At 51.7% G+C, this 10980-nt stretch overlaps 1 protein-coding gene across 1 annotated transcript in view; it reads right to left on the minus strand.

Moving 5' to 3' along the window:
* Window positions 1-8453: 8453 nt before the first annotated feature.
* The window catches only part of gad3 (glutamate decarboxylase 3), a gene marked incomplete at both ends in the record, with an annotated part of 8796 nt that continues 6269 nt past the window's right edge, over window positions 8454-10980 (minus strand). Inside the window, 4 exons of the mRNA XM_084458305.1 lie at window positions 8454-8627; window positions 9136-9225; window positions 10168-10275; window positions 10960-10980. The exon at window positions 10960-10980 is cut by the window's right edge and continues 129 nt beyond it. Of these exons, the coding sequence (XP_084314431.1) occupies window positions 8454-8627; window positions 9136-9225; window positions 10168-10275; window positions 10960-10980 (393 nt within the window). The remainder of the gene's footprint in view (window positions 8628-9135; window positions 9226-10167; window positions 10276-10959) is intronic.

Here is a 10980-nt window from a genome sequence, read left to right on the forward strand (position 1 = left end):
GGGGGAGCCAGACACCCGTGCCCCCCTCCGCCCGCCCCCCAGGCCCATCAACCGGCCCCTCCGGCCGGCGTCGGCGCGCCCAACCCCGGCCACGGCCCCCCAGGACCGGCGGGGCCCCACGGCGCCGACCACGCGGCCCAACCGGCCCTCCACCAGCCCAGACCCTACTGCTACCTACAGGCTCCTCCTCCTCCGCCCTTCATGCACTACCAGTGGCCCATGCCCCTCCCCTTCAACCCGTTCTCCGGCTTCCCTGGGATGGGTGAGCAGAAAGACGCGTCGTAGCCTGATGAGCGGTCATTCGTGACGCAGTCCGCTGTTTTGGTCCTTATGTCGGCAGTCCTCAAAATGTCTACTTGTCATTGTCAACTTTGTTTTTGTCACTTTTTTTCATATTACGAAAATGTCATTGGCAAGTTATTGTCCCCATTACCTAACTGAGAAGTTTGAACAGCTCTGAATCTTTGAAGCCCCTTTTCTCTGCTTGGTGATTTCAGGTGTACCAATTTTCACAGAAGCATATTTTCAAAATATTTGCAGATTTCAATGAATGGCGCATCATTTGAAAGCTTAAAATTTATACTTTCAAAATCCTGTAAATAAACAACTGAGAATTGACCTTACCCTACTTAAGGACCAAAATACTGGAGTCTTTTTTTTTTTACCATCTTTCACCTGGCGTATCCACTGAACATGTTCATTCTGGAACATTTCACTTCATTTCAAACCTTTATTTATACTCGTGAAGCACTGAGGTTTCCCTCATTCACAGTGTTGACGACATTTATATCCGACCAAACAATTGATTAACTTCTTCAAAATGAATGAAACGGGACCTAAAATGGCTGCTTGTGTTGTTGTTGTTGTTGTGTTCCAGGGTACAGCATGGTCATGCCTCCGTTCCTCCCCTCACCGTACATGGAGCCTCCGGTCTACCTTCTCCCCCACGCTCAGCTCCACCCGGCGGACTACCGGCGCTTCGTCCACCCCCCGTACCCCCCGACGGCGCCGCCCTTCCACAACCCCCCCGGCAGGCGCTTCCAGTACCAACGGAACCCCTGCGCCGCCGCCGCCACCGGCGCCCGGGAGACGGTCAGCTGCGAGGTCCAGACGGAACCGCCATGCCCCGGGACGACCGAGCCGCCGAGAGTCTGCGAGAGCCGCTCGGACTCCGGCCGCGGCTCCAGCGCCCCGACCTCGCCGGCGTCCAGCACGGGTAAAGCGGAACACTCGCCGGAGGAGGAGGAGGAGGAGGAAAGGGAGAGGGAGAGGGGGAACGGCGCCTCCAAACCCCACGTCCCAGAGAGGGGGAGGACGAAGGGCGTGGCCACGCCCGGAGGAGGACGACGGAGGACGTCGCACAGGAGATCGGCGGAGGCGCTGGCGAGGGTCGGGGGGGACCTGGGTCACTGCGACACGTGGTCAGTCTGCTCCACGGACAGCATGGTCCCCGTCTGCAGCTCCTCCAACCGCGACGACGACGTCATAGAGAGGAGGCGCGGCTCCTTATCGGACCACCTGGCGGGCGGGGTCAAGTCGTTGGCGGCGGTGGGTAAAATCGCCGGCCCTCCGAGACCAGAGGAAGGAGGAGCGCCGCTGGACGGCGCCGGGGAGACCGCCAAGAACCGCCACGCGTTCGTGGCGGGACGTGACGAGGTGGCCGATGGCGAGGTTCTGACCTCACGCGATGACGGGCGCTCCAAAGTCCTGAAGCTCCCCTTTAACCTCCACCAGCTGGTCCTGGAGTCCAGGAAGGCCAACGAGTCGGTCTGGTCTGTGGAGTCCATCGCCCCGTACGTCCCCTCCACCGAGTGGATGATCCAAAACGGCCTGCTGGACCCAGAGAACATTCCGCAGGAGGCGTCTGAGCAAGAGCCTGATGATAATGATATTAACGACACCATTAATGACACCATTCCACAGCGGTCGTTTAGGTTTGGCAAGTTCAGGAGAGAATCCAACGTGTCGGTCTGGTCTGCGGAGTCCATCGCTCCGTACGTCCCCTCCACAGAGTGGATGATCCAGAACGGCCTGATGGACCCAGAGAATCTTTCGCAGGAGGCGTCTGAGAAAGAGCCTGATGATATTAACGACACCATTAATGACACCATTCCACAGCGGTCGTTTAGGTTTGGCAAGTTCAGGAGAGAATCCAACGTGTCGGTCTGGTCTGCGGAGTCCATCGCCCCGTACGTCCCCTCCACAGAGTGGATGATCCAGAACGGCCTGATGGACCCAGAGAACCTTTCGCAGGAGGCGTCTGAGAAAGAGCCTGATGATAATGATATTAACGACACCATTAATGACACCATTCCACAGCGGTCATTTAGGTTTGGCAAGTTCAGGAGAGAATCCAACGTGTCGGTCTGGTCTGTGGAGTCCTGTGGACCCCCGTATGTCCCCTCCACAGAGTGGATGATCCAGCACAGTCTGGTGGACCCAGGGAAACTGGCACAGGAGGCGTCTGAGATGGAGCCTGATGATAATGAAATCACCATTGATAATGAAATCACCATTAATAATGAAATCACCATTCCACATGAGGCGTCTGAAAATTATGATGATAAGGAGGTCACCGTTTCACAGCGGTCATTTAACTATGCCCAGTTCAAGAAAAAATGCAACGAGTCTGTGTGGTCGGTGGAGTCCCTTGCCTCTTACTACCCTTCCTCTGATTGGCTGATCCAAAACAGCCTCCTGGACCCGAAGCCGATCGCAGAGGAGAGGGAATCCGACGCCGCCGCCGGAACTCAAACCCAAGCGCCCAAATTAACGCCTGCGAAGACCAAGGCGAGGAGGCGGAGTCTGAGCTTTTCCGTTTCCTCCGATTCGTGTCCCGTCGATCTACATCCTCTATACAAGCCCTCGTCCAGCTGGCTGGCTGACCAGGGCAACGTCTACTACTGCAGTAAGCTGTCCCTGACCTCCCTGACCTCCCTTGAGGACGTCAGCGCCTCAACCAGTCCTTCAGACAAACCCAGCCGCCACGAAAGGCCCGACGCGGACACTGTGACCGTTCCCTGTAAGCGGAAGGACCGGCCCGCGGACGACCCGGACACGGAACCCGTGAAGAAAGTCGGTTCTGGTGGTTCTCCGGTATTGATCTCCAGTGAAAGTGCCAGAGAGGGACAGAAGAAAGGCGTTCTTCTAGAAGGTTCTGCGGAACCTGAGGCTCGGTGTAGCCCAAATCGGAAGTCTCTGGATGTTAGGGAGCACGGGGCGAGGAGCCCCTGCTCTCCAGAGCACCCTGTACCCCTCGTCTCCACACCCCCGGGAGAGGAGAGAAGTCCGGTCGTGAGGCGACGGCTACCCTTTACCCAGGAAGTGGAACTGGAGCAGAAAAAGGCCATAAATGGGCATATGGATCCCAGCCAACACACATGTGAGCGGATGGCAGGAAGGACCATGCCCATGGCTCCCTCTAGGGGGCACTCTAAGGCCAGTGGCGTGAAACGCTCCCAGCTGCAGGAGAGGAACTGCTCCTGTGAGGAGGGGCCCCAGCAGATAGCAGGCGCTCACAGGAAGAGCCCTGTAGATACAGGAAGTGATGAAAACGAAGGTGTCCCGATGCGTCGGGGTCAGTTTGGGGGTCACGAAGGTCAGAAGAAACGACAGACAGGTGGGATGTGGCGCGTGATGATTGGCTAATACTTATGAGAGTCTCCATCACACATGATTGGCTAATACTTAGGAGAGTCTCTATCACACCTCCAACTGTCCCCACGCTCAAACATTGATATTGACCGTCTTTCCTTTTTCCTTTGCAGAGTCCAGAAGGGCCAACAAGGCCAGGGCTGACCAGAAGTGGAGCGAGTACGGATACGGACCGAGGAACGCTAAGAAAAACGGACACGGGAAAAACCGACCACAGCAGGGTACGTCATAAACGTCACACACATTGCTGTATTTACACCTTTTAATTTTGTTACTAAATTTTGACTCGCTCATTGGCGGTCAAGTGGTCAGTGCTGAGCGGTTGATGTTGCTGTCCTGTTGCCACCAGACAGACCACAGACTCAAGCCTACGTCACCAACAAGCCCTTCACTCAGAGGACCAGCCAGAGGACGGGGCAGGAGTACCTGTGACGGCTGATTATGGCAGGTCTGGTAAACCAAACCAATAGACTACATTTTCAGTGGCATATCCGGTGTTGACCTGGAAATTGAGTATCTTTGTAGGCTACTGTATTTGGTGTGATGTGGCGACCATAACGTTTCAATTCAGGTGTTGAAATGTGTTGGATAACTTCGTGCCTGTTCTCTGCCAGGGGGCACTGAATGATGAAGATGAAGATGCTGACCAGAATTGTCAACAAAACGTTTTTAATCCTTATAACTTTAACCTTTTAAATAAATGAATAAATAAACACGCGTGTTCTTCAATAGGCTGTACTGTTTGTTTTTTTTACATTGGATTATACAATTGAAATGGCCTAATGTGCTTGAATGTCAAATCGGGTTGCAGGCGAGTTTCATTATAGTGGATGCCCCACTGTCACCAGCACCACCCCGTGTCTGCTGTGGATGTCGTAGCATGTCCATAGGATGCCCTCTCTCCTATGATGCTTTTTTAGCCTCTCTTATTCTAAAATAATTATATATATATTATTATTAATATAATTATACAAATAAAGCTTTGATTGATTAAAGTGTGTTTCAAAACGCTGGTTGCAGATTGTTCACACAGCTGCAGGATAGCCTCTCCTCGTCTTTTAAAACCACCGAGTTCACTATTTTCGAAAGAATGAAAACATTTTCCCTGTCCCTCCCTGAACGATGGGCGCGGTGATACAGTAGCCTGCAGACGGGATAACTGTGTCACCGGCATCCCTGGTTGGCACCATAACCACTGCGTGAAAGCGAGGAGGCGCAGGGTTTGTTTAGGATAATCCAGGTGAAATGACGCGTGCGTTAAACCCGTGCATGTTGTGTAAGTTAAGCAGCCTGCCTGCGTTTTTGTTGGAAAGGAGCGCGTGTTTTCTAACACTTTTTATAGTCTAGGTTTAACTTTTAAGTTATGCATTTTAACTTAATTCATTCCAGGCTTTCGTAATGATGTAAGTACGCTATAAATATCTCACATTTAGTAATTATATTCACTGGGATGTGTGGCATGCACTTGCAAGTTACAGTATAGCCTACGTTTCAGTGTTTAATTTTCTACACGGCGGAGCTTAGTAAAGTATTATCTTTAGTAGCCTATAAAATAGGACTTTGTCCTCAATACTTGTTTTTTGCAAGGCTTTAATTGTTCTTCAAGGCTGTGTTTCTCTTGCACTTCAGTTTTATTCAACACATTCACTGGTTTGTCTGGGCAAGTGAAACTGGTTAGGTTGGTAGGCTTGCAAGAACTTGACAAATATGTTCGGTCGGGTTCTGTTTATTTTACATTATACAGACAATAATTGTCCTACTCAGAAATGGTTTTCTGTGTAGCCTATATTTGAACTGGACCTGAAGCTATGCCTGCTATTCCTCCTAATTAGAACGTGAAGGTTAGCAGGGCTTTTTCATCAAGGTGCAATTTTAAAGGTGCAGGTTGAGCTGTGCTGTTCAGCACGTTGCCTTCGGCTTCAGCCCGTGTGACCTGTCTACATTCCTGAACTGGCTCGCTCCTTATCTAGGGGCTGTTTACGAACCACGATATCCTTTGCAGTCTCTGGAAATGTACATGTTTCTGCATTCTCTCTGTCCCTGGATGTGGCTTGGTGCACAGAGCATGACGGAGCTATTTCCCCCTGTTTGGAGATGGAGAAAGTAGAGATGTTTACCATAGGATTACCCCATCATCGCACGCTGTGGGCTGACTAATGTCTTCTCCTCAACAGGCTTCTGGGAAAACGGCGCCACAAGCCCAGGAGAGGCTGACACCAAGAGCCCGGCAGCGTCCTGAGTCTGTCAGTCTGTGTCTGGACAGTGTATCTTTGGGCCACGTCCCCCACTTGGGAATCAGGCTCACGTTCATGTTCGATCCAGTGGGGGGAGGAGGGGCGAGGTTTCAAAACTAACCAATAGCCACAATGGAGTCCGCTTCACCGGAGTGCGAGATCTGCCTGAACGTCTACGGCCCCTGGCGCCGAGCCAAACTGCTGGAGTGCGGACACACCTGCTGCTCCCTCTGCCTCAGACGCATGGCGGCCGACCGCCCCGCTCGCAACGAGCCGGGAGCCAATCAGAGCGCGGCGCCGGCGGAGATGAATCGCAACGAGACGGGAGCGAGCCGGAGTGAGCCGGGGCGGGGCGGCCGCGCGGTCCGCTGCCCCTGGTGCCGACACGTCACCGCCCTCCCCGCCGGACTCTCCGTCCTCCACCTCCCCGACGACCCGGACAAAATGGCCGGCGTGGCGGCCGCGGCGCCTCGGACCCCCGCGTCCGTGTTCATACGCATGCCGCCGGGGAACGCCTGCTACCTGCTGCCCCCGCCCGGCGACGTGGACCGGGCCGGTGGGGGGCGGGGTGGGAGGGTCGTACCAAAAGGACGACGGACTGGGGGGGGCACGTTGGACCGGGGAGGCCCAGGAGAGGGACACGGACTGGAAAGAGGGATAGGGAGGGGGCTTGTGGGGGTGGGGCAGATACTGGAGGAGAGAGAGAGGGGCGTGCTCGGTTTGGGGAGGCAGATGGAGGACGAGGAGGTCATGAGGAGGACGTTGTGGACTAGAGTGTGTACGGTGATCGTGGTTGGTTTAGGCCTGTTCTTCCTTCTGTGCGTCATCATACACATCATCACCTGCAACTCGCCGAGCTTCAGCATGATAGCCTGTGGCTGAGACTAGGACATGGGAAGACTGGGTGGACATGGGAATACTGGGTGGACATGGGAATACTGGGTGGACATGGGAAGACTGGGTGGACATGGGAATACTGGGTGGACATGGGAATACTGGGTGGACATGGGAATACTAGGTGGACATGGGAATACTAGGTGGACATGGGAATACTGGGTGGACATGGGAATACTGGGTGGACATGGGAATACTGGGTGGACATGGGAATATTAGGTGGACATGGGAATACTAGGTGGACATGGGAAGACTGGGTGGACATGGGAATACTGGGTGGACATGGGAATACTGGGTGGGCATGGGAATACTGGGTGGGCATGGGAATACTGGATGGGCATGGGAATACTGGGTGGACATGGGAAGACTGGGTGGACATTTTAACCAATGGGTGATCACTGCTTTTCCTAGAAACGATCATATTCAAAGTGACCGTACTCCATGATGTGATAGTGTCATGGCCGCACAACAAAAACAGAATATAGGTAAGTTTGTAATAATGTGATGTCACAGCCATGAATCAACATTGCCTACAATGTTACTTTCTTGACAATACCCAAGTGCTAAGGGCAGTTTTTGTGTGTGTCGGTGCTGTACTCTAACTGAACAACAGGTGGCGGTATTGGTATTGGTTAATGAACTGTTTTGGGGAAAGGCCATGGCTATCAATAGACAAATATTATGATGGTAATTTTTCTATTAACCATGGGGCGGTTGTGGCTCAGGAGGTAGAGTGGGTCGTCCAATGATTCAAATCCACATGTCCACATGCTGAAGTGTCCTTGGGCAAAGACACTGAACCCCTAACTGCTTCCAGTGAGCAGGCTAGCTCCTTGCATGGCAGCTGCCGCCATCGGTGTGTGAAGGTGTGTGTGAATGGGTGAATGAGAGGCCATGAAAGTGCTTTGGATAAAAGCACTATATAAGTGCAGTCCATTTGCCATTCCATTGATATACATTCATCAAATCACTGTTTTGTGTGTGCAATTCTTAAGCAGTATATGTTGTACACTACATGACATTTTATTATTGAAATCTTTTATTTTATTGAGTAAAAAAAAGTTGTAAAATAAAGTTTTCTCTAAAATTTTTAGGATGTAAAGAATCTATAAAATGTAATATATCAAAAAGAGACATTAAATAAATAATCTCAATCACTGAACATCCATGTAGGCTACTGTATGTACTGTAGTACTGTAGAACAAAGAGGAGGTAAAAAGTTGCAGTTTACATGCAGTAGGTCAAAGGTTAATCAATCACGCCGTTAATGGCAATCCACGGCCTATATAAAACTAGGAAGGACTGTAACTGATTGGACAGGATAACCATCCTAGCTAATAAGCTAATTACCATCCTAGCATAGCTAATTAAATACAGATTGAAAAGGTGACAAAGGCCTGTGGTCCTTCGCCTCCTGCTGGGTTGTCGCTGACCAGACATGGCGTCGAACTGCCTGACAGATCAAATAAACGCTGATCTGAGTACAAACACGTCAGCGATTCCTAGTTTCTCTAGGACTTCCCAGCCCTTGACAAAAAAACAGACACTAGAAGACCATAACCCATCAGAACCCTGGAGAAAATAACTTTCCAGAACATCAGCCTAGTAGCTCTGAGCTCCGTGAGGACGTGGAGACCGACGCGGTTCTACGATCAGGATCTCCCGTCGGGGTCATAGGTCCTGGCCCAGGCGGGCGATCTCGTCCACCAGGAAGTCCACGTCCTCCGGCAGCGTGGCCGGGTTGGAGAACACACACCTGAAGAAGTTGACCTTTGAACCCAGGGGCTGGTAGCCGATCATGGTCGTGCCCCGCTCCATCATCTTGGCCTTGATCTTTGGCGCCACCTGGGGGCAGAGAAACTCTCACTCTGCTAGCTGTGGATTTAAATACATACACCTGGGGGACAGATACACTCTCACTCTGCTAGCTGTGGATTTAAATACATACACCTGGGGGACAGATACACTCTCACTCTGCTAGCTGTGGATTTAAATACATACATATACAGACAGACAGGGAGACGGAGATACAGACAGAGACAGAGGGACGGACAGACAGGAACAGACAGACAGAGGAGCAGACAGACAGACAGACAGAGGAGCAGACAGACAGAGGAGCAGACAGACAGACAGAGGAGCAGACAGACAGACAGACAGACAGACAGAGGAGCAGACAGACAGACAGACAGACAGAGGAGCAGACAGACAGACAGAGGAGCAGACAGACAGACAGACAGACAGAGGAGCAGACAGACAGACAGACAGAGGAGCAGACAGACAGACAGACAGACAGGAGCAGACAGACAGACAGAGAGACAGAGGAGCAGACAGACAGACAGACAGACAGACAGACCTCATGCAGTCTCCTGTTCTTCTCTGGGCCCTCAGGGAGGTTCCTCAGGCTGGGGGGCAGGTACCAGAAACACACGTTACTGTGTTCAGGCTGTGGGGAGAACACACACACGTTACTGTGTTCAGGCTGTGGGGAGGACACACACACGTTACTGTGTTCAGGCTGTGGGGAGGACACACACACGTTACTGTGTTCAGGCTGTGGGGAGGACACACACACGTTACTGCGTTCAGGCTGGGGGGAGGACACACACACGTTACTGTGTTCAGGCTGGGGGGGGGGGACACGTTACTGTGTTCAGGCTGGGGGGAGGACACACACACGTTACTGTGTTCAGGCTGTGGGGGGGGGCACGTTACTGTGTTCAGGCTGTGGGGGGGGCACGTTACTGTGTTCAGGCTGGGGGGGGGGCACACACACGTTACTGTGTTCAGGCTGGGGGAAGGACACACACGTTACTGTGTTCAGGCTGTGGGGGGGGCACGTTACTGTGTTCAGGCTGGGGGGGGGGCACACACACGTTACTGTGTTCAGGCTGGGGGGAGGACACACACGTTACTGTGTTCAGGCTGGGGGGGAGGACACACACGTTACTGTGTTCAGGCTGGGGGGAGGACACACACACGTTACTGTGTTCAGGCTGGGGGAAGGACAGCTAAAGGTTCTGACTGGGATGTACAGTCCAGAACCATCTGCCTTTTAGAAGACGCCTTCATCCACTAGAACTTGTGGTGTAAAAGTGTCATATTAGGGTGTAAAAGTGTCATATTAGGGTATAAAAGTGACTTATAAGGGTGTAAAAGTGACTTATTAGGATGTAAAAGTGACTCTTTAGGATGTAAAAGTGACTTATCAGGGTGTAAAAGTGACTTATTAGAGTGTAAAAGTGACTTATTAGGGTGTAAAAGTGACTTATTAGGGTGTAAAAGTGACTTATCAGGGTGTAAAAGTGACTTATTAGAGTGTAAAAGTGACTTATTAGGGTGTAAAAGTGACTTATTAGGGTGCTCGCAATTGACAAAAGAGACCTACTTTACTTCCGAAGACGAGTCTGAAGTCCTCCCTGCGCTGTAGCTTGTCAAACAGGTACTCTGCGTTCTCCAAACACCTGTTGACCTGGGAACCGAAGCCCTCTGAGCCCTGAGGGAGGGGCAGAGAACCGAGAGACCAAGAGAGAGACGGTCACACTTACCCAGAGTTCATAGCCTGGTTCCAGCCCCTGAATCGCACGCTTTCATTTCAAAAATGCAATGAGCTATATGCACAACTCCAGTACTTCCTGAAATTAGACATGCTTCTCTATTTGCTGTCCTACACTATTGGATGAAATGATTATTCAGGTGTGCCTGATCATTGTGCTGCAGTCAGGCACACCTGAATAATCACTTCATCAATAGTGTAGGACAGGAAATAGAGAAGCATGTCTGGAGTTGTGCATATAGCCCATTCAGGCTCTCGTCCAGAGTGATCTCTCGGTTGGAACCTGGCCAACCGACGTCCTTTGAATGACGGAATTGAACCGCGCGACGTGATTGGTCGGGGGGATGAACTAATCACTGAGGACTCCCTCAACGGCAACGGCCATCTGGGAAAACGGCTGTGATAAGAGCCTGTATGGACTGAATAATGAAGTGAAACAAAATGGCGACTCAGTCCGTCAGGCTACCGAGTTCAGGTATATGAAAAAAAACACACACAATGTCCACAATTGTATATGCGTTATCTACAGTCTACTGACACAGAGTTCTGCATTAATATGGATAGATACTGTACGTAGATGTGTGATTGATTGTCTTGGTGACGCATGCGTGCGGGCGGGGGCACCTTGGCCTTCCACATGAGCCA

The sequence above is a fragment of the Borostomias antarcticus genome, assembly GCF_949987555.1.
Source record: "Borostomias antarcticus genome assembly, chromosome: 24".
Classification (NCBI taxonomy): domain Eukaryota; kingdom Metazoa; phylum Chordata; class Actinopteri; order Stomiiformes; family Stomiidae; genus Borostomias; species Borostomias antarcticus.